We start from the raw sequence: 23074 nt of genomic DNA, 5'->3' as shown, positions 1-23074 counted from the left end.
GTTTCGTAACGACAAACCCGAAGTGAAATAGTTTAATTTTATAAATTTTTATTAGTTACTGATTGATTGAAATATTGTGTGAAAATATGGATAGAAAATTTTAATGATTTAGTGCCTAATTGAATTTTTAGGACTAAATCGAGAAAAATGCAAAGTGTGTCTAATTAGTGATTAAATGACTTAATTGAATTATTGCATAAAATTGGAAGTGTTTATGTGGAAATTAGACCATAAATTAGTGTTATGGACACAAAAGGGTATTTCTAGAAAAATATCTAAGTAATGGGTCAAGGGTATTTTTGTCCAAATTGGGAAAAAGACAAAATAAAGAGAAAATAAGTGTCCATCTTCTTCAAAATCAGAAGCTTGCTGCCGAAAGTTTCATGTTACCATAGCTAAGGTTCTTGATTTTTCTAAGCTCAATTGTAAGTGATTTCTTGCCCCGTTTTTAATTATTTTCGTATTTTTATGCTTATTGATGCTTGAATTTCATGTTTCTACCATTTAATTTAAATGAAATTGAAGTTTAAAAATTGACCCATTCATGATATAATTGTAAATTGATTAGTGATGTTAGATAATGAATGTTTGAAGTGTTAACTACAAGTTTTACTAGATGAATTTCAATGAAAATGTTGAAAAAGGGCTAAATTGTGAAAGATGGTAAAGTGTGCATAAAGTTGTGATTTTGTGAAATTGAGGGCTGTTATGAGCATGAAATATGATTTAGTGAAGTTTGAAATTTAAGAATTTAGTGAATTTTATTTTTACGAGCTTAGGGACAAAAGTGGAATTTTTGAAAAGTTTTGGGGAAAAATGTAAATTTGCCAAAATGTTGTGTATGAATTGTATTTGAATGAAATGTTGATAAAATGTATTAAATTGTGTTAATATAGATCAAGAAAGAAGAAATAGTGCAAGTGATCGGGGAAAAGAGAAAGTTATCGACTAAATTACAAAAATAGTCGTTTTGCATCCGAGGTAAGTTATGTGTAAATAATAGTAATATATTTTATAAACTGTGAATTTATTTGATATGTGAATCAATATTGAATGTGGAAGGAAAATTGTTCATGAATTATTCAAGTGTTAAAGTGTTGAAAATAAAGTGTTAAGTGTAAATTCCCGGTTGAACTTAGGAATAGAAGTGGATACAAGTGACATGTCACTAGAGATCGATGTTACTGATGTTACAGTGAGTCCCGGTCTTGGGTGATCTAGCATGTGTTGCGAGACACTGACACTTGTGTGAGCGGCCCGTGGACATTTCGGTGTTATTGATCGGTGGTAGCTTGGCTACGTTTGATGGTAACCGGCTACATTTCAGTGGTAACCGGCTACATATCGTTGTTGCACTTATGTGCTAAATCTCTACGTATCTGTGTATATTCCAGTGTTCAACGGGATTAATGATGGGTTAAAGTGAATATGAAATGAAGTGTGTATGCAGTACAATTGAAAGAATTGAGCATATGTGATAAATGTTAAGTGTGAAAATGTATATGCAAGTGAATTGGTAAGATTGTGCATGTGTAAGTGATTGAAATTGCTAAGAAATGTTTTGATTAGTTATATGTTAAAAGTGTTAATTATTAAATGAGTAATTATTGTTTACATATAACTTACTAAGCTATTTATAGCTTACACCTTTCTTTTTTTCCTTTGTTTTATAGTGATTTGAACTTGATCGAAATGGGGATCGTCGGAGCTCGTATCACACTATCATAATCATCTCGGTATTATGTGCTTTTCAAAATGTTTAAACTATGGCATGTATAGAGTCTTGATCATTTTGAGCATGTTCAAATGATATAGCTAATATTAGCTATTGAAGTAGCTATTAAAGAATATGTTTTGGTGTTATGTATGTTAAAATGGTAACTAATTCAAAGAAGCAGTTTCTTTGACAGCAGCAGTGACGTGAATGTGAAAAATCACCATAAATAGTAGAAATTGAATTAGAGAGTGACTTATATATGGAATTAAAGCTTATCAAGTCTATTTTTATATGAAAGAAACGGTGTAGGCAAGGGAATTCTGTATTTTGAGATATTTGAATTTTAGTGAGACAGGGGCAGAATGGTTTTTGAAGTCCCCTGTTCTGACTTTGAAAAATCATTATAAATTGTACAGAAAGAATTATGGGTCATAATTTATATGTGTAGATTTCTTAGTGAGTCTATTTTCAAAAGAAACAAACTATAACCTTATATGAATTCTTTACAAAGAGATAATTGATTTTTAGTGGCAAGAGGTCAGATCTGTCGAGCTGTGAAATAGGGGATACTTTAATGAATAAACTGTACTAATTGGCTAAGTAAAAAAATTCTGAAAATTTTATGGTAAGTATTAATATGAGTCTAGTTTCAGGGAAAATTTACGGATTTAAATTTTGAGTTCTGTAACTCGAGCTATAATTAAATTAGTGAAAGTCACGCGGGTAGACAGTTTTGTTGTGAACAGTGAATTTAATTTTAAAAGCAATTTTTTTTATGCTCCGAATTGGTAAGTTAAATTGGATAACATCTCGTACTCGATTCCGGCGACGGTCTCGGGTAAGGGGTGTTACAATAAATATACAAGTCAAACTGTAATATAATTTTTATTACAATTAAATATGAAAGTATTCCGAGCATAGTATCCAAAAGAGGTATGAACTAAAATTGAATTAAACAGAAGGGAAAACATGCAATATGAAGTCTAACTAACTACTTTCCTATTAACTATAGTACGACAGATCATAAATAAAATTCGAATATCAACTAAGTAAAAAGGATCTAATTGTAATAAAATCAAAAGTTACAAATGAATCAGATAAGACAAACAAGTGGGAATTGATTAATCTCTATTGTCAGAATTAAAGCTGATCATTGGCCGGGCCAATGCAAAATTTTAGGCTTGAGTCCGACCCGGCCTGCCCGTATTAAATTTTTTAATATTATTTTTGTATAAAAACAAATTTTAAAAATATAATACATCAAATACACTAAAACATTAAACTAAATGTTTCCCAACAAATTAAAAATATATTAAAAAATATTTATACTTAAATTTCACTAAGATAGTTACAACATAGCAAGGAAATACATCTAAAATAGTAGCAAAATTAACAATAACACAAGAATTATAATAGCAATATAATAGCAAAATAAAATCAAAACATCAGCAAAATGGCAGTAAAACAACACCAAACAGTAGTAAAAAAATTTTAGCCAAATTTGGGCCGAGCCAGGGCCTAAAAATCTTACCCGAGGCTCAACTCGTGTAACGCCCTAAAAATTTAAGAGTTTAATTGTGAGAATCTGCAGTAATTAATTTCTGTATCTTTGGTTCTGTGCTCTGCTTCTATGTTTAAGGTCTCGAGTTTGAGTGACATCGTTAAAAGTTTTTTTATTTTTTAAAACTATCCTTATCAATGTGTTAGGTGGTTAAGTGCAATTCTGGGTAAATTAGTGTCAAGAATGAGTCTGCTGGTTCACTGGTTAAGCATCTGTCTATATTCTGTTCAATTCTGAGTTCAAGTCCCATCGTATGCGTTAGGAAATATTTTTGCAATTGCCGGAAGGTGGGATGGTGGTTATTCTAAAACATGTTGAAAAATTCTATTGTTCTTTTTCTTTTTCAAAATTTTAGTTCATTGCCTTCCTGTTTTCTTTTCTTTTATTTTTGTTCTTCTTACTACAAGTGATTTTTGCCTGAATTGGGAATCCTTTGTTGCTTGTGAGGTCGATATTGTGTAAGTTCCGCCATTATTTCTTTTTATTTTGCGTTTTTCGTTGTGTTAACACTATTCTATTGAAACGAGATTTTTCTGTTTGCTTGAAGTTCTATTAAACACTCGATTGGTTACTTTTTAGGCAAGGTTACTACAAGAGTCGTGACTCCGCTGTGTTAGTCTGATTCCCTTTGTTTCGTGCAAGGTAAGTATGCGATTTGAGTTGGGGTTGCGTCGAAACTTTCGACATAATCTTGACAGTAGGTGATTTTAGGAAAATATTGAAACCGATGGTGTTATTGATTATTGTATGGTTAATTAGGTTTCGGGTAGTCTCCGTATTATTTTTCCATCAAACGAAACTAGGTGCGTATTAGAAACCTTAATTTTTGCAAGTTTCGGTCGCTGGAAATGGTGGATGTCGACGTCATACGGCCAGACACACGGGCGTGTGTCCAGGCCTGTGAGCCACATGACCGTGTGGTTGGCCGTGTAACTCACTGTTCATCAATTTGGGGCCACATGGACAGGTACACGGGCGTGTGTCCCGTGTGTGGCCATATTAGTACAGGGTTCACACGGGCAACGAACACGAGCTTGTGTTGAAGTTGTATAACTCATTGTTTGTGGTAGAAGACGACACGGGCAAAACACACGGGTATGTCTCTTGGTCATGTAACTTAATGTTTGTGGAAAAAAACCACACGGCCAGGGACACGGGCGTGTACCCAAGTCGTGTAAGTCACATGAGCATGGACACGGGCGTGTGTCTAGGCCGTGTAACTCATTGTTTATACTTCGAAACCATACGGGCAAGACACATGGGTGTGAGACTAGGCCGTGTGGCATGTTACTAGGGCCTGAAATCTGTTTTTGAGGAAGTGAATGTTATTTAACACTGATACTGGCTTCCTCTTTGTGTGAATGATTGAATTTGATTATATCGGAGTTGTCTGATATTCTGAGACTGATGTGTGCATAACATAGTTGCATGTATACCATGATGCTTATTATGATATGACATTATTTTATCTGTTTGGGAAATAAATTAAAATGATTGAATATTTGTGTTCTACATTTACATGGGTTGGGAGTATTGCGAAGAAAGAAGTAATTTGTACTAAAATAATGGTTAAGCCACAATATGTATAAATCTGATTTTGGCATTTCGTTGCCTTCTGATCTAACAGCTAAGCTGTGTCTCTGTAAAAGTGTCAAATGGACACTCTAAGGTGAGTAGGGTTGGATGGGTAATGGTGTGTTGGGATGGCTGAAGACAGTGTGTAGAGGTTGGGGGTAGGATTATTGTATTTGAATCTGATCTGTACTGTATCTGGAACTGAATTTGCATATATACATATGTGTAACTAATTTGCTCCGAATATGAACTAAAACTTCGTCTGTATAGAAGCAAATCTTTGAATCTGGAATTATTTTATAAGTGAGCACTATTTAAGCAAATTTCTTTTACGCATTGAGTTCACAACTCATTTTATTATTGATTGAATTTCAGGTGGATCTCAGTCTTGAACGGTTCTGTGTCGTTGGAGCTTGGTCAAGCTTTTAACTTCCTTTTAAGTATTATGTTAAGACTTTCGGTAATCTATGATAGGACTTTGGAAGATTATGCACTAATTAATCTTTGTGATGGATATTATGTGGGACATGGTTTAGTACTATTGTGTTACTTGTGTGGTATATGAGTATAGATGATGTAACTCTCTAAACTTCGGCTAGACATCTAGGCCAAGTTTGGAGTGTTACAACTCGTTTAGAAAATGAGCCTTATTTTTTGTCCAAACCCATTTTTCGGGCTTATGTTTTCGCCCAAGTCCTTCTACTTTTGGTGTAAACCTTCGAGCTTGGGCGGGTGGCCCTACCCATGATCAGGTCTAGTCACAATTAATTTTAACTCAAGGAATTTAATAAATAATCTCTTAATTGGTCTAATTAATACCTTTTAGCCTATAGTTTTACCAATTAACAATTTAGTCCAATTTATATTTTGATTTATTTGAAACTAAATGGGACGACTGAAATTCCTCCTAATAAGGTCTCCTCTCGGTCTCTTTTATCTAATTTTTTGGTTAAAGTTGTCAATTCTAGGTTTTTTGTTTTTATTCAATTTAGTTCTATTATTCAGCTTAAACCCTAAACCTAAATTAATTGCTTCCATGTCAATTAACCAATTTCTCAATGTATTTACTTACGACCCATCACAATTCTATGATACCCACTCAATTCATAAGCCATTCAAATAATTTAACAACTAAAACTCGAAGGACCACCCGTCAGCCACCAAAATGTTGCCGTCGTCGCCATCAGCACTATCGTGTCTGGTGGTGTCATCACAGGTGCGGCACCCTCACGGCACCCCAAGCCGGTTTGACTGTTGTTGATTCAATCCAAGCCAGTGACGTCCCGACCGGTCTGGTCTTGTCACTGATTGGACCGTCGACCCGATTTCACATACTAGGCCTATTTCGACCAGTTTTTGGGTCTCGATCTTGATTTTGGGTTCTCGGGCCCAATTTTCAATCTCATGTCCAATTTTCAACTTTAATTACCCATTGAGTCAATTATCTGACTTGAAAATTAATTTCCAAAAATATCATATTAATTTTAATTAATTTGATTGATTTAATTTGACTTGATCAAAATTAATTTTCCCAAATATCAATTAAATTTTCTAAATTAATTTTTCAAGAAAATTCTTCAATCAAATTATCTAATTGAACAATTCGTACGACCACCTAATTTACTTCTACATCGTATAAATAGACTCAATTAAATTATTTCCAAACTCATAGAATTTTCTTCTGATTCAAATGCAATCTGATCGAGCTTTTCTTGAGTTAAGGGAAGGACCAATCAAACATATACGATTAGGCTCAAGTAATTACAATTATGTACAGAAGCATTGTTAATTAGATCTTTACTAAGGGTCTGTTTGATTGCCAGTAAAATATTTTCCGTAAAATGATTTACGGAAAATGTTTTACTTTTCTGTAAAATGATTTCTTGGAAAATATTTTCGGTGTTTGATTGAATCTGTAAAATATTTTCTCACGCTTCGTGATTTTTTGAAAATATTTTTCGGAAAAGTTGTTTTACATATATTAATATATATTAATAAATTTTTATATTTTAAATTATTTTTACATATATTGCAATGATTTATTTATAATAATACTCAATTATTAAGCTACAATATTAATCGTTATAAATTGAAAAAACTAATATCAAATAAATTATTTGTAATTGTGTTAAAAAACAAGTATTGAATAATTAAAAAACAAGTTCTTGGAAAATCGATAAGCGAAGCGCTTTCTCACCGAAAATGAAGGAAGGAATGAAGGAGGCGATAGAGAGGAGAGCACGGAAAATGTCTTACGGAAATTGAAAGGGTAAGACATTTTCCGTAAAATGTAACCCATTTTCCCTTGTTTTGGAGTTTATTTTCCAAATGGAAAATGTTTTCCTCCAATCAAACACTGGAAAAGTTGGAAATGATTTTCCGGAAAATTAATTCCGTCAATCAAACAGACCCTAAGTTCAAATGGGCATCTATTACACATATAATTATCACTTTCTAATTTAGTCCATTTCTCACATTTTGTACCAATTTAGAATCAAACATACGCACATATATGATTCAAATGCATATTATATAAGTTATAAATACCATATGAACTTGCCTGACCAAAACAACAAACAAGTTGAACCTCCAGGAACTAATCAACAATTTTTGCTTTTTCTTGATTATCTTCAATTTGATTTAATTTTTGATCTAAACAATTATTTTACACAATTCATCAATACCAAATATTTTAATATCATTCCATAATATGCATGAACCTATGTAATTCCATTTTCAAATGCCCTCAATTTTTTCATTTTATTTAATTTAGTCTCTGAAGTCGAAATAATAACATCTTTCAATTTTGAGCTTGATTTCAAAACCAATCTCAATCACATGCCTTAGGGACCATATAATATCTATTATTACAAAAATTTCAGATAAATTTTGCATATTATTCACTTTAGCCTTTATGAACAAAACTAACAATTAAACTTTACAATCTAGTCCTTTTACATCTAAGCTTAAAACCTATCAATTTAACACCAATTTATTTAATTAATAAAAATGAAATCTTTAAAAGCTTTAATAGTTTTACAAATTGGCATGTGGGCTAGCTAAATAAAGCTCTAATGACCTTAAAAACATAAAACTATAAGAAAAATGACTAAATTTTACCTTGGAAATTATAGTTGAATGTCTTAGAATCTTTCTTAGGTTTTCTTCACTTAGATGGTGAAAGAACAAGATTGAAGATGATGATTATAATTTTTTCTCATTAACTTAACTTATATAGGTAGATTAGGATTTAAATAACTAAGTTTAATTAACTTAAATATTCTTGAATTAACTTAATCTACCGTTAAGAAAATTAGTGGGATCTTCCATCACAATCCACTAAGCCATAATATAAAATGGTTTATTTATCATTTTAGACTTTTGGCTAATTGCAATTTAAGCCCCTAAATCTTTGTTCAATTAAAAACTTATAACGATCGACTTTTACAATTTAGTCAATGTACCTTAATTAAACAATTAATATAAAAATTAAAGGATTAAAATTTAATAAAATTTTATACCAACCTCATAAATATTCATATTTAATATTTACGAGATCGATTTACGAAAATGCGGTTCTGAAACCACCTTTTTCGGCACCACTAAAAATTGAATTGTTACACCACGTGAATATTTTGCATAGCTTAACAAAACTGCCATATTCTCCATGTATAGCTACATTAGAAGAAAAGATGTTCAACAAGTTCAGGAAATCTATAGCAAAAAGTTCACAAATCAAAGTTGAAAGCAATGATACCTCTCTTGGCAAGTTCGATTTTGATTGCTATTCTACCCCTTACCAAATGCCAAACAAAGAATGCAACATTTGGGGTGCGACTTTGGCCCATACCAATTTTGAAAGATGATTAATAGTGTAATCCTTTTGAAGAACAAAGGAACAAATGCCTTAGGAGAGTAATATCAATTCTTAGATCCGATCTAACACACTAAATCAACTCTCTCCATAAAATAGTGAGCTTAATTAATGACTTTTGTGAATGTCTCTCACTACGCCCTTTCCAAAACAAGCAAAGCTCTCTTCATCTCTACTCCCCACACCTATTCTTTATTTTTTCATGATTTAAAATTAGTAATCTTCCCAACCTTTTGAACTGCAAGATTATCACTAAAAGAGAAATTACTAACCTCAGAAAATGGGATTGTAAAGAGAATTACCAACCCACATGTCTGACCAAAAATTGATGTGCATTGCATTTCCAACTTGAATCCTAAGATTATCACTAAAAGCCTTACTAATGGGATTCGTAGTTGTAAACATAGAAACAATTCCCCACTAGATCCAAGATATATTAACGCTTTATTGATTGCAAGACAATAATTTTTTTCTCCTTCCTTTCATATTTTGTTAAAACAACATTCCTCCACAAGCTATCTTTGCCATTGGAAAATCACCAAATCCACTTATCTAGAAAAGCTTTATTCCTTAATTTGAAGTTGACTACAATGAGGCCTCCATAGTCTCTAGGTTTACACAACTCATCCCACTTGACCTAATGAACACTTCTTTTATTCGTAGACGCGACTCACACAAAATTAGAAACCAACTTGTCCAAATGGGAACAAATTGCTATAAATATAAGGAACATAGTCATAAAGGAAGAGGGTAAAATAGTAAGAATGGACTTAATAAACATCAACCTTCCTCCATTAGACAAGACCTTCAATTTCCATCCAATTAATTCGCTCAATAATTAACTACCAAAAAAACATCATAATTCTTTACTTGTCCTAAATGGATCCCCAAATAATTAGATGGGAAAGTACCATGACACAACCAAGGCTCATCTTTGAATTATCAGATCATCGACATCTACTTCATAGATTTTTGTCTTCGACAAATTCAGCTTTAGCCCCATTGCAAGTTCGAACCACCTAAGGAGCATTTTTATGTTTAGAACTTGTATCTCATTACCTTCACAAAAGTCCAGTGTTGGAACATTTTCAAAATATTTAAGTAGAAATCTATTGAATAATTATATTTACTTTTAAATGATATGACTATCCATTTGGATAGTTGTGTTTGTATGAAGAGACATGAGAATTATTATAAATAGGACTTAACATTCACTTGGATAGATATACCAAACCATACCATAAATTAAGAAACAAAAGCTTTTCTATTCTCTTCTATCTCCTAATATTCAAAAATTGTTCTATAATTACCACGAAGTTCCTTATAGAATTTAATACTCATTGGATTGTTAGTGCAAAACATCGACAACCATTAAGTTTCATTTCGTTCTCAAGGTTTATTTGAAAGTAACTGTACACCAAAATATAAATAAGGGTGAATAGAATCTTTAAAAAAATGTGACATGGTTACTTGCCTTGAAACCCACAATGTTAGAGAAAGAGACAATAGCCACACATTTTCTTAGTCATGACTCCATTACACCAAAACTAATACAAATCATAACAAAATTTGGAAGTTCCTAGTCAAACATATTTTAAGCCTTCCGAAAAGTGGCATTGAGCACAATTCCTTTAAAACCTCCTCTACAAACATGGTCTATAGTCTCATTTGCTATCATCGAATAATCCAAAAGACAAATGACTCGCTAGAGACTAGACAAAATTTTATAAAAGCTCCCCACCAAACTAATTTGCTTAAAGTCATGAATGGATGATGGACAAGGCACCTTTGGCATAAGAGTAACCAGCACTGAGTAGAACCTACTTTGAAATCGTACTAGTGTGAGCAATTGTTTTTGGTGGTATTAGCCATTTGCTTGTATTTGTCACTTGTTTTATGCTAATAATGCATTGGTGTACATTTTTCATTTTTTTTTGAATAATGATTTTTTATTATAAAAAAACCTTTTATATTTTACCATATTTGATGCTTTACTTGTGTGACATTTAAAAGATATTTTTGTCTACTATAAATAAGTATTAGTATTCGTTAAATTTGGACTTAGTCCTATCAATCTATCCTCGAGGGGTGGGCTATAGGATTTGGATTTTAACTAAGGTTGAACTTTTGGGCTTAGACAAATTATTTTGAATTGGGCCAAATTTTGTCTGAATTAAATTTTAATGATAAAATTCATATTTTAATTAATTAAAAATTAAAAATATTAATAGTTAAATATTTTTTAATAATAAAATAAGTAATTTAATGGATCAACTTAAGCAAGAGGGTTAAAATATTTAAATATTATATACCAAAAAAATAATTTTATATGAAAGAGTATTTTCACTATAAACATTGTATTATGGAAGGTCTAAAAATAAATTTCTGATCCACTTTTTTCTTTTCTTATTTGTTAAACATAATTTTTATTAATATTGTTCAATTGGACTCAAATGTAAACTAACTGCCATTTTTCATTATGAAGTTACGTTCACGTTTTAAATTGGACTGCCCTGGCTTCACGAGAACCCGACAGTAGGCAATTACTTTTCGATGGTAATGAAATAAAATGTGAAAAAGAATAACAGCCTTCCATTGATTCAGCTTTAAAAAGTTGACCTTTTATGGGAAATGAGGAAAATTTTTAGGTATAGAAATTAAATTGTAATTTTAAGAGTGCTTTTACAAATTTAAAATTTTAAAATTTTTATTTGAAAAGCAAAACCACGGAAAAGAATAAAAGGAAACGAGAATCAATGAAACATAGTAAAGTTATTCAATAAAACTTTTTAAAAATATGTATTTAACTAAAATAATTATTTTTGCTGAATAATAAATTGTTGATTCGTGTAAAAAACATGAATTTAAATATCTTGACGCATATTATTCTCTTACTTAAGAATTAGGAACGGAATGCTATAGAGATGGTCATAAATTTATATATAAAATATTGGATTGCAGGTTGAGATTAGTATATTACTTTCTAATGCTTAGAAATTTTATTTAGAAAAATATTTAAATATTGATGGAATTTTAGAAAAAGATAATTTGTTCTTATTTTCTTCTTCAAAGTAAAATAAAAAAATAGAAAAGAAAAGAAGAAGCTCAGCCTATAGGCAGCATAATTTAAAATAGTTTTGGGTCCCATGAAATGATGGACACCTAACAGCAAATAATTCTGCCTAAGCCATCTTGTCAATATAGTTTCCCTCTGGCAAATGTCAATTTAAACAGCATAACTTCAACCTCAACCCCCAATAGAATCAGAAAGAAAAAATTTAAATAGGAATCAAGCAATGCAAAGAATTCAACAAAAACTTCTAAAAAATAATAATAATTAAAGATTCCACATAGATGTTACAAATATGCAATAACCCTAGTCAAAATCCCCACAATTAAAAACACTTCAAAATCGAACTTTTTATTTCAAAAACATTACATGCATCCATTGACATTTAATCCCTTAGGAACATCAAACATCAACATGTTGTTGCTGCTGCAATAACTATCCCTTTCAATATCTTCAGTACTGCTACCATTGTTCAAAGGAGTTGAGCTTGAAGATGGTGTGGATAAAAGTGATCCAAAAGGCACCAAATTTGGTATTTTCTCAGAAAAAGTACATACCTGTTGCAGGTTTTGATCACCTAAATAAAACCCATGGTTGTAGCCATTAATGTTTTGCATGGTGGTCGGCAAAAAACCCTTTGAATCACTAACATTATTGTCTATTTGCCACAAATTTGGCAGACCAGGATTTGCAGAAAACTGGTTCAAATCAGCTTGTGCAACCTGGGTTATAACAGGAACCTGGTTTCCCTGGTAAGGTTCATAAGGGTTCTGTATTTGTTGGATATTTCCTGCAAGGTTATTAATTTCCAGGTTTTTGGTTTGGTTTGATGATAAGAAAGCAGTGGCTAAGCTGAAGAAACTAGGGTTAAACATTGATCCGACAAAACCTGCTGGATTTAAGGAAGAATTGTAAAGAGATGAACTGAGAAGTGAAGAGAGCAGATCAAGTCGAGGAGCATGAGTTACAGGATCGATCCCCATTCTCAATAGTTTCTTCTTGATATGAGTGTTCCAATAGTTTTTGATCTCGTTATCTGTTCTTCCTGGCAATCGAGCAGCAATGGCTGACCACCTAAGTTTCAAAGAGAAAACAGTAGTGAATCAGACATAGTAACACCATAAGACAACATATGTTTCATTGACTTTACTAATATCTATAATTATAAATTAAGAAATACGTATAATTCTAAATTTTCTACTGCCATTTTATAAAACTTAAAAGTTAATCATCTACATTAGAATTTGGTTCTTCGATTAACACATAAATTGCTGACTTTAATTAATTTATTGCATATAAATTACTAAAGTGATGATTTTGTTAATCTCATGAATATAAATCCAAGTTATTGGTTGAATTAACGGTAAGGTTTAGTAGTTGGATTAACTTCTCACTTTCATAAATATTCCGGTAAGTTAAAGTGGAGGGACTCACTTCTTAATTTTTCTAAAGAAAAGGGTAAAATTCATAATTAGACCAAATACTATTAATGCAAAAAACTTACTTGTTTCCTAACACACTGTGTAATTGTATTATAACTTCATCTTCTTCGATTGAGAACTTCCCCCTCTTGATATCAGGCCTTAAGTAATTAGTCCAGCGAAGCCTGCAACTCTTTCCACATCTCTTCAACCCTACAAAGAAAATCGATAAACTCGAATATTTGACTCAATGATTTTAAGTATATGCAAGTTCTGAATCGGAATATATACCTGCATTTTTGGGGAGGGTACGCCATCTGCCATGGCCATGTTTTTGAATATAATCAATCAATTTTTGATCTTCTTCTGCAGTCCATGGACCTTTCTTCAATCCATTTTTGTCACAACCTGGAGGTTTACCCATTTCCAAATATATGTATATATATATATATATAGATATACACTTCTTTAAGACAACCTTAAAATTTGCCTTTTTGGGGAAAGATAAGAAGGAAGGTGAAGTTGGATGCAAAAGAAAAAAAACCTTGGGAAACGAAGTCATGTAATGCATGGAGAAAGGGGATATAAATAGAGAAGAAATGGAACAAAGCTATGGGAAATACTGGGAGAAGTCAATGGGATTTGGTACCGCCCAATTGAAACGTGTCTTCTTACGAAGAACAAAACAGGGCACATAAAAACATTCAAACTGTCTTTTTTTAAAAAAAAAAAAAAACCTTAGCTTTGTACAACCTAAGAACAAACCTTTAAATTTTTATTAACTAAACATTTTAACTTAATGGGTATTTCGAAATCCTTTTACCTATGTTAAGATTTTTTTTATTATAATAAATCAAAAAAATCATAAAATTTTTTAATCAAATTATATTCATTTGCCTATTGTAAAATGGGTTCCAACCTTGAATCACCTATAAATATTTAAAAAAATATATTTTCTAATTTATATTTATCATTATTGGCTCAAATCTATTTCAAGTTTGTACTTGGGTTGGACCTTAATAAGTTCATAGACTTAACTCAAGAGTTAAGTCCGCGAGGTAAGTTTGCAAGTTGACGAGCTAAATTTGGTCTATGTATTATGAGGTTCTGTACTGCGACGTCAAATGAGTTCGGAATCATGTAAACTCATATTTAAACTACAGTAAAGAATATATCTACATACATGAAACCTATCTAATTTGTCTAATGGATGAATAGTGTCTGGACAGACTTAATTAACTAAAACCGAGAAGGAGTATCAATTGGTGGGATAATATAGATGTTTTAAGACAAGAAAAATAAAGATTAAAATGATTAATAAGTTGTAAACAGTAGATTTTTGTCTCTTCTAAATTGGGTCTAGAGTCGTTGTTTTTGTCTCCTATCCTAAAACAGGTCGACAGATGTCAAAAGAAAATAAATAAATAAACAAATTTTCTCCCGATTTGATTATTTATTTATTTATTAGATTACTTTTAGTCAAGTATTATAGCTGTATCCAACAATCCATTGCCACGTGCTACATATAGGAGGATAGGTGAACAGAGACTCTCATCACTCATTGCATGGCTAAGTTATGTTATAACACAAGTACTTGAGGTATCATTTGTCGAATCTTTTGATGGTAAAAATATTATATTTGAGATGTTTTTACTTGATTTAGCTTCAAATTTACAGAGAGTTTTTGACGGGTTCAGGCAACAAAAATGCCTCGCATTTAACTTATATGGCATTAGTGGGTAAAAATGATATTACTTGAGTTAGCTCCTTTTTGTTGAGGGAAGATCAAACCCTCTCAAAAAAATGTTTTGAAAGTATCATTTATCGACTCACGAAAATATCTGACCTCCCCTCTACACATATTATATTTGCTTTAAGAAAATAAATCTTTCCTTCCTTACTATTTGAATATACAAGAGAGGTTATATTTGATAAAAAATAAAAATAAAAATAAAAAATATATAAATTTATTTTTAATAACATATGACCTTAGTCATTGATAAGCTATGTATTTAATGCATGAAATATAAATCCTTTCAAAATCACAAATTTATATATCACTCGCATGTGCATGTAACCTAACTTTTCCTTTGTCGATGTACATTAATTAGTTTAGACTTTCATTACACTAGTACATAATTTTTAAGAAAAAACATCGTTCTTCTTGTAACTAAAAATTGAAGAAGATGGTGATTAAATTATGAGTTGGATTGATGCCGTGAGATTGAGAGAGCCAAAGATTTTATGAAGACCTGACGTGGAAAGAGAGTAAATGAGTTAGGTAAATAAAATAAAAAACATTGAATTCAGAAATGAAATTAGCTTTTTTTTCACAATCTATAATATATAGACTATCATGAACAGTAATATTCAAGGAAAAAGCTCTTTAATAGTACTGTTTCATTTTATGGTACTAAACTGATTGATTTTGACCAAAATTTGGACTATATGGTCATATCATCTATAAAGTGATAAAATCTCAATTCTCCAATATTCAATTTACGATTTTGTTTTGCAATAATGACATTCAAATTCAAGGAAGAAGAAAATCAGCATTAATTGACTGATTATGAATGGGAACTGATTCAATTCTTGGTGTTTTGGCCCTTGTTTTATGGTACATTGTCTTGATTTACTTTTTGTAACAAAAATTGGAACAAAGTGCATGAACCCTCCAAATATTTGGTTGCAAGGTTATTGCATTCAAGATGTTTATACAGTGAAACTGAGTTGTTGTATGTTCATTTCTCTTAAAAGTAATTTGAGTTCGAATCATAATTATATTAAAAAAAATGTTTATATAATTCATTGAATTATTTATTTTGAGTGGACTTTACTGGAGGTGAATCAACTAATTAAGTAATAGTACAATTACTAATTTAAGCTCAACCAATTTAGAGTTGTTGCAACCTTAATCTTGCCCGCTTAATGTGAACTCACTCCATTAACTAGCTTCCTTATCGAAGATTGTTTAAACTCTAAACAAAGAAATATTTATAAAATCATGCATCCTTCAACATTGACAACTCCTTTCTCAAGAATTCTCTCATCACCAAAATTAACCATGCCTTGATCACTGTTTTGAATATCTTTCAAAAATCCCTTCTCACTAGTTATACCTCGAACATCCAATGTCGAAATACCACACATTATTAACAGTGGCTTTCAGTGATGTCGGAGCAACAATAAACCATTTTTTGTCCTCCTTTTCCAAACTTGCATGTCCCTTCTTTGTTATTTGCTTTGTTGTAACATGAACTACAACAAACTACTTCTTTTTTTGATAATTGAGGAACTTGTAGCATCTCAAAATTATTTGACCAATCAAACCACAATAATGTCATATTGCCCTTCTCTTATTCTTCTTCTTCTTCTTCTTCTTCTTCTTCTTCTTCTTCCTTCAAACCAATGATTTATTCTCATAGGAATTCATCCACCTTGCATACTAATTCCCACTTGTCCAACATGTCTCTATGTATTTCTTTAAATTGGACAATTGCATCATTATTTTCACTACCACTATCTCTTTTAAATTTGACACAACAGATGGATTAACAACCTTTTTCTTTGTCTTAAATGCAACATATTAGCTTATGTATTATTCATTTTCTCTTTCTTCACTCTCAACGTTAAATGACTCCTTCTTCTTTAGAGTATTTGCACATTATGCTTGAATATGGTCAAAGCCTTTACATTAGTGGCACTGATCCCCTTCTTTCTCTTTTTTGGTTCATATTTTTTATAGGTTAATGAAAAAGCACATTGGTATGTTGTTATCGAACAATATTTTAAAATTGATGTTGTAACAATGGTTGCAATAGAATTGTATTATAAATTTGAACAAAAAAAACCAAAATTGCAATAAAGAGATTGAGATTGTGTACTCAGTTCATTTTAGCAATCCTACTTCTACGAAGCCTTACTTAACGAATGAATCGTTAAAAAAAATCCCCAATGCAACTAATGATTTAAGTCTTATCTACCCAACTTTTACAATGATAATAATAGCCTCATTGTTGTATAATTATTTATCTTCACTTACAAGTGAATAAAGTCCCTATTGAATACCTAAAATAACAATGTAGTTTTATCTAGGAAAATGTTCCCTAAAATGAACAAACAAAACTCTTAAAACCTATGGTTAAGCACAAGATTAAGGTTTTGGAGGACGACATCACTAGTTTGAAGGTGCATTCTAAGAATATCCTTATTTGAAGGGCGACTAAGGGTAAGCCAATGTTAGTAGTAGAAGAGGGTAATTTGACTGAGGTTTACTCTAAATTTCATCTCGGTACTGAATTGAGGGTTGCTCATGTATTTGGTTGTATTTGTGTTGTATTGGAGGTCATCTAGGAAGGGAGACTCAAGCAATAGCAAGAAAATTAGACAAAGAAAGTTAGTGAGTTGAAATGAGACAATGTTGGCTATTTAAAAATAGGGGAGGAAACTGTTGAGACCAATGATTAATGAAGTTGTGTCTAAGTAGTGATAAAATATAGTGAGAAGAAGGTTTGAAAACTCTAGTTCGAATGATGAAGAGATGGCGACTGATCATCAGTCTCGTTGAGAGCCATAAGATTGTTGAGTTGGAATTGTTGGGGGCGTGGAAAGCTTCGAATAGTTCAAGCGCTAAGGAGAATGGTGTCCTTTAAAGATTTTGATATTGTATTCCTTTTTTAAACACATTTGAAGACTAATGAGATGGACCGTATCCGAAGGCAATGTGATATATCCAGCTTTTATAGTTGATTGTGTTCGAAAAAGTGGTGGTTTAATAGTTATATGGAAAGATAGGTGGGTTCTTGACTTGTTGAGCTACTAAAAAAACTATATTGATACGTATGTTGATACTAATGGTTTTATAATTTTCAATTTTTTGGATTTTATAGACATATTGATGCTAATCGTAATGAAGAATCTTGGCAGCTACTTAAGTAGCTACTTAAGTTACTTAAAGGACACTGTAATTTCTTTTGGGTGGCTTGTAGTGATTTTAATTGGATCCTGGCTAACTGTGAGAATAATAGTGGTAGGAGGAAGCCGCAAGTGGAAATGGACAAGTTCCATGATGCACTAGAAGAGGCAATCCTAGTGGACATAAATTCGAACGTAGGTTGGTTTACTTGGGCGAACAACTGAAAGTGAACTCTTTAGTGAAACAAGATTGAATAGGTTTCCTGTAACAACTCATTTTTCCATGGTTTCAGAGACAATGGTTTCGAAACCCCATTTTTGATGTTTGAGTCTGTAAATATTAAATATTAAAGTTTGGTCTTTTATTTTTTCATATTGTAGTTAATTAAGGTACAATGACTAAATTGTAAAAGTTGTAAAAGTTAATCGTTATGGATTTTTAATTAATCGAATGACCAATTAAGCAATTGGACCATTCTTAAATGGCCAAACGGTGTTGGATGTTAATTGTAATCCACTAATTTTGCTAATCATGTTTAGCTAAAATAAACATTAATTTATTAAGTTAATTATACTATAAAAGATAAAAATGAAATGAAAACAAAAATTACTTATCTTCTTCTTCTCCACCCGTAGTAAAGAAGGGAAAATAGGTTTTAAGAGCTTCAAACTTTCGGCCTTGAATTAGCATGTTAAATTTAGTCATTTTCTTGTAATTTTTATGTTTTTGAGGTCATGGGAGCTTAATTTAGCTAACCCATGTACCAATTTACAAAATTGTTAAAGTTTCTAAAAATTTCCATTGTTGAATGCTTGAAGAAATTGGTGCTAAATTGTTATATCTTAAGCTTAGAAGTTAAAATGACTAGTTTATAAAGTTTAATTGTTAATATTTGAACATAGGGACTAAAGTTTATAAATTTCAAAATTGATGTAAATTTTTGTAATTATGGATAATAGAGAGTCTTAAAAGGATTTAATTGAGATCAATTTCAAAATCTAAGGTCAAAATTGAAAGTTAAGGCAAATTCGGTTTAGGGACTAAATTGAATAAAATGAAAAATTTTAGGGCACTCGAATAATGAAATTGAATTGATAAATGAATATAATAGAATTTTATAAGATGTTTAGAATTGATAAATTGAACTGAATTATTGTATAGATTGAGAATTGAACCAAACCAAAGATAATTCGGAAAAGGCAAATTTGCTAAATATTCCTTAAAGAATTACTCATTTGTTGTTTTTCCAGGTAATTTCATATGGAACTTACTATTGTATTCATGTTTTGATTTTGATTAGTTCATTAGTTATATAAATGTGAATTGGTTGATTTTGGCATCAAATGGACTAAATTGTAAAGTATGAAATATATGGTGATTACGAATAAGTACAAGGTACTGAATGAAAATGAAATGTTTATATGATTGAATTATATGTATATATTGTTATAAGGATTGAAATTTTATGATTACAGTAATAATACCCGTATGAACTTAGTAAAGGATTAGGATATGTATTACATGTCATTAGGGTCAAATATAAAAATGATCAAGGATTTACTGTTGGAAAAAATCCGGTTCGAAAATGATTTTCTTGCATAATAGAAAATGAATATTTTAAAAACTGACTCGGTTTGTGATATTTATAGCAATAAATCCTAGACTGAATTCGCATCTATGTTTATGTTTTAGGATAGACGGATCCTTGTAGTTCCCAACTTTCAACCAAACGATCTTTTTCGCTATTCTTGTATCATGAATTGCTTTGGGTGTGCGCTCGAACAAATTGAATCAAACACAAAACTGTAAATAGTTATCCTTTTTTTTTAGTGTGAAAATAAAAATCTTTTTTCAAATAGAAACCGGCAATTTAGCTGGGTCAGGTTTGCATCATTTTGATCAGTTTGTATTTGTCTCAATTCTCTGGGTTTTGCCTAGAAAAATATTACAAAACTCTTATGTTTGTTTTCGACTTACATAATTTATTATAAATAAATAATAAAATAAAATAAACCTCGTGTGGAGATGATAGTCCACGATCTAAAATATACATGCCCAAGATAATAATAAATTACAATTAATTTTCTATGAATCACAACTTTGGCAAAATTACTTTATCAACCATAACAATAAAATAATTATATACATTCGCATATATTCTCCAAAACATGTATACAATTATAAGAATGTCACATCTTATCGAATATAATCATACATGAATAAGAGAGAGAATTTTAGTCTCGGTTTACACTATAAACATAGCACAACCTGGCACCCTGATACCAATTGTGGGAAAAAATCCAGTTCAAAAATAATTTTCTTATACAACGGGAAATAATTCGCACTTGTGTTTTCGAATAGACAGATCCTCATCGTTCCCAACTTTCAACCAAACAATTTTCTCTATTATTCTTGTACCACAAACTACTTCGAGTGTAGGCTTGAACGAATCAAATCAAACACAAAACTAGAAATAGTTTTAACAAAAATCTCGTATCAAATAGAAACTGATAGAATCGTTATTCTAGAAAATATATTTAATTCTTAAAGAATAAAAGTCTCTCTTTTTTTGGGTAGAATAATGATATCTTTAAATTGTGTCAAGAACGCTATTGATGCAATCTATTTATAGAGAAAGAAGGTAGAACCCTTGTTGAATTGTAGAAGTTTATTTCAACTAGAAAAATGAACTTCTAGCCTAACTAGAAGTATAGTTGGCGGCAACACTAGTTAATATTACTAGGGTTTGTCGTCTACCCCTTTAACATGAGGCCCATATCGAGTTCAATTACAAGTACTTCTCGGGCTTCTAACTCAATACTTTATAATTTAATCCAACCCAATATTTGTTTTTTATTTCCCAAAATAAACATCTCAATATATTTCCAATCAAATAATCTTGTCAACCTAATTCTAATTTCATTAAAATCATTGCGACTTTACCGTGAAAGAATCCATTAGAAAATATATTTAATATTTCCACATTCAACGGTTCACTATAACCAAATAATTTATTTCCATTTTTGAACTTCATTTAATTTGAAAACATAAATTCATTTCCGTGTCATTTTTATTTTTCATTTTGAATAAAACCACATTCATTTCCAAATGATTCCATTTCTCTATTTTCATTTTTATTTTGGAGAAAATCATAATCTTTTCCAAATGTTTCTCATTTCTTCATTTTCACCATTTTTGTTCATTTGATTCAATATGCAATTCATTTATGGTTTCAACGAGCTAGTAGAGGACCAATTGGACATATGCAATTAAGGCTCGAATGATTTGTAATTAAGTTCTAGCTTTTTGCCTATTAATCATAAACTCATTTAGTCACGAAGTCATTCCAATATTGTGACTGACCTCTCCCCAATGGCATACCATTATGAAAGCAACTCGATCAGTGCTTGTCCAATGACCTTGTCATAAGTGTAACCATTACATCTTCCTTTATGAAAAGTCAATTACTATCAAATAGTAATCAAGTTATTCATCACAAAGACGAACGACCTGTGGTCACGTTTACTTTTTATCAATCATGTAATGTCAATGAGAGAATATCATTTACCCATGTTTTGGGCTATAAATTCCACTGTTGTGAATCACATTGCATACTTACATCAAACGCACCAGCTTTCGGTTCCTTATTTATTTAAACTCAGGCTTTTACTTACATCAAAGTGTACAAGTCATGTATACATAGTCCATCATCCACTCAGGATTTAGGTATGTCACACTGTGAACATCACAAGTGAATAAATCCATAAACAAATTTAACATCTATTCTGTTTGGGTCATATCCGATGTACTGTCAGTCTAGTTAGTCACATCCATGTCTTTATCTTCTGGGAGTTATCCGCTCTGATGCCTAAGACAAAGCATCTCCCAATTGGACTTGATAGATGACATATTAGTCTTTCAATAGGTTTGCTCATTTCTAATTCAACCACGTAATACCGCTCAGTATTAGTTAAACATTAAACAACTACTGATCAATATTTGATTCTATTTTTCTTTACGTGTAAAAACCATATGAGGACAATTATACAAAGTATTAATGTAATTCATGAATAATTTTATTAACTAATCTGTTCGAAAAATTACAAGTGTACTTAGACGAAAATATTACACGTCGGGCACCAGATCCAACATTTACATGGTTATTTGAGATCCATCATTTGTTGCAGATTATCAATTCATAAATGTCAGCTTGTGTGAGCAGATATGTCAGCTTCTGTGAGCAACTCTGATCACTGCTAGCTTGTGTGGGCACTATAGTCCCTTATATCCGACTCCGATTTACTAAAGTTATCTCAAGCGAGAAAATGGTAACCTAATAGAAATAAAATAGTTGAAATGATTTGGATATGAATTGAATTACATATGTTTACAACTTGAATATGATTTGGATGGTATATGTGACTATATTGAATTATTGAATATGTATATGTGATTGAATTATAAGTGCTTGATGTATAAGTAAACTAACCTATTAGTGGTATTTGTTGAAAAGTATAAGGATGTCAAAGGATGTCATGTTATGTATAAATGTGTTTTAACTACTAATGTGTTGAAATGTCAAGGTAAGTTAAGTAAAATTCATTATGTTTACTCTGTTGTTTTTCCTTTTTTCCTTGTAGATTACCAACTTACGGAACATATCTATCGGATCGTCGAAAAGCTCACCCTATCTTATTATTGATTTGGTAGTCTTTTAATCATTTTGAAGCTCGATTTTGTGGCATGTATATAGGTGTTATACTTTTGTTAACTTAGAAGTTGATCTGGTTGAACCTTTTCAAATGATTGATTTCTGGTAATGATAAATCCTTGCTAGTACAATATGTTTTTAATAACATGTTGTGGCATTTTGAATGGCGTTAAAATGGTATGTTTGAGTATGAAATGGTATAGTGAAGATAATAGCAATGAATGACAAAA

At 31.1% G+C, this 23074-nt stretch overlaps 1 protein-coding gene and 1 long non-coding RNA gene across 2 annotated transcripts; one reads left to right on the top strand and one right to left on the bottom strand.

Moving 5' to 3' along the window:
- Positions 1 to 360: 360 nt before the first annotated feature.
- Positions 361 to 1932, top strand: LOC128039262 (uncharacterized). Its single transcript, XR_008193768.1, has 3 exons — positions 361 to 425; positions 897 to 981; positions 1674 to 1932. It is a non-coding gene; the product is annotated as an uncharacterized LOC128039262 (long non-coding RNA).
- A 10101-nt stretch (positions 1933 to 12033) lies between these two features.
- LOC105779729 (transcription factor MYB102) lies at positions 12034 to 13770 on the bottom strand. Its single transcript, XM_012603635.2, has 3 exons — positions 13510 to 13770; positions 13302 to 13431; positions 12034 to 12871 (listed from the first exon to the last, which is right to left on the bottom strand). The coding sequence occupies exons 1-3, from the start codon at positions 13640 to 13642 to the stop codon at positions 12163 to 12165; spliced, it is 972 nt and encodes a 323-aa protein (XP_012459089.2). The 5' UTR covers positions 13643 to 13770; the 3' UTR covers positions 12034 to 12162.
- Positions 13771 to 23074: the final 9304 nt, after the last annotated feature.

The sequence above is a fragment of the Gossypium raimondii genome, chromosome 1 (assembly GCF_025698545.1).
Source record: "Gossypium raimondii isolate GPD5lz chromosome 1, ASM2569854v1, whole genome shotgun sequence".
Taxonomy (NCBI): domain Eukaryota; kingdom Viridiplantae; phylum Streptophyta; class Magnoliopsida; order Malvales; family Malvaceae; genus Gossypium; species Gossypium raimondii.
The sequence above is the reverse complement of the archived record's forward strand: the minus strand, read 5'-3'. Positions and strand labels throughout refer to the sequence as shown.

Bases quoted from the DNA above. Each gene is read 5' to 3' on its own strand.
- LOC105779729 (XM_012603635.2), bottom strand. From the start codon at position 13,642: ATGGGTAAACCTCCAGGTTGTGACAAAAATGGATTGAAGAAAGGTCCA. The intron at 13,432-13,509 runs GTATATATTCCG...TTTTCTTTGTAG, and splicing joins TACCCTCCCCAAAAATGCAG to GGTTGAAGAGATGTGGAAAG. The intron at 12,872-13,301 runs GTAAGTTTTTTG...TTTGAAACTTAG, and splicing joins CACAGTGTGTTAGGAAACAA to GTGGTCAGCCATTGCTGCTC.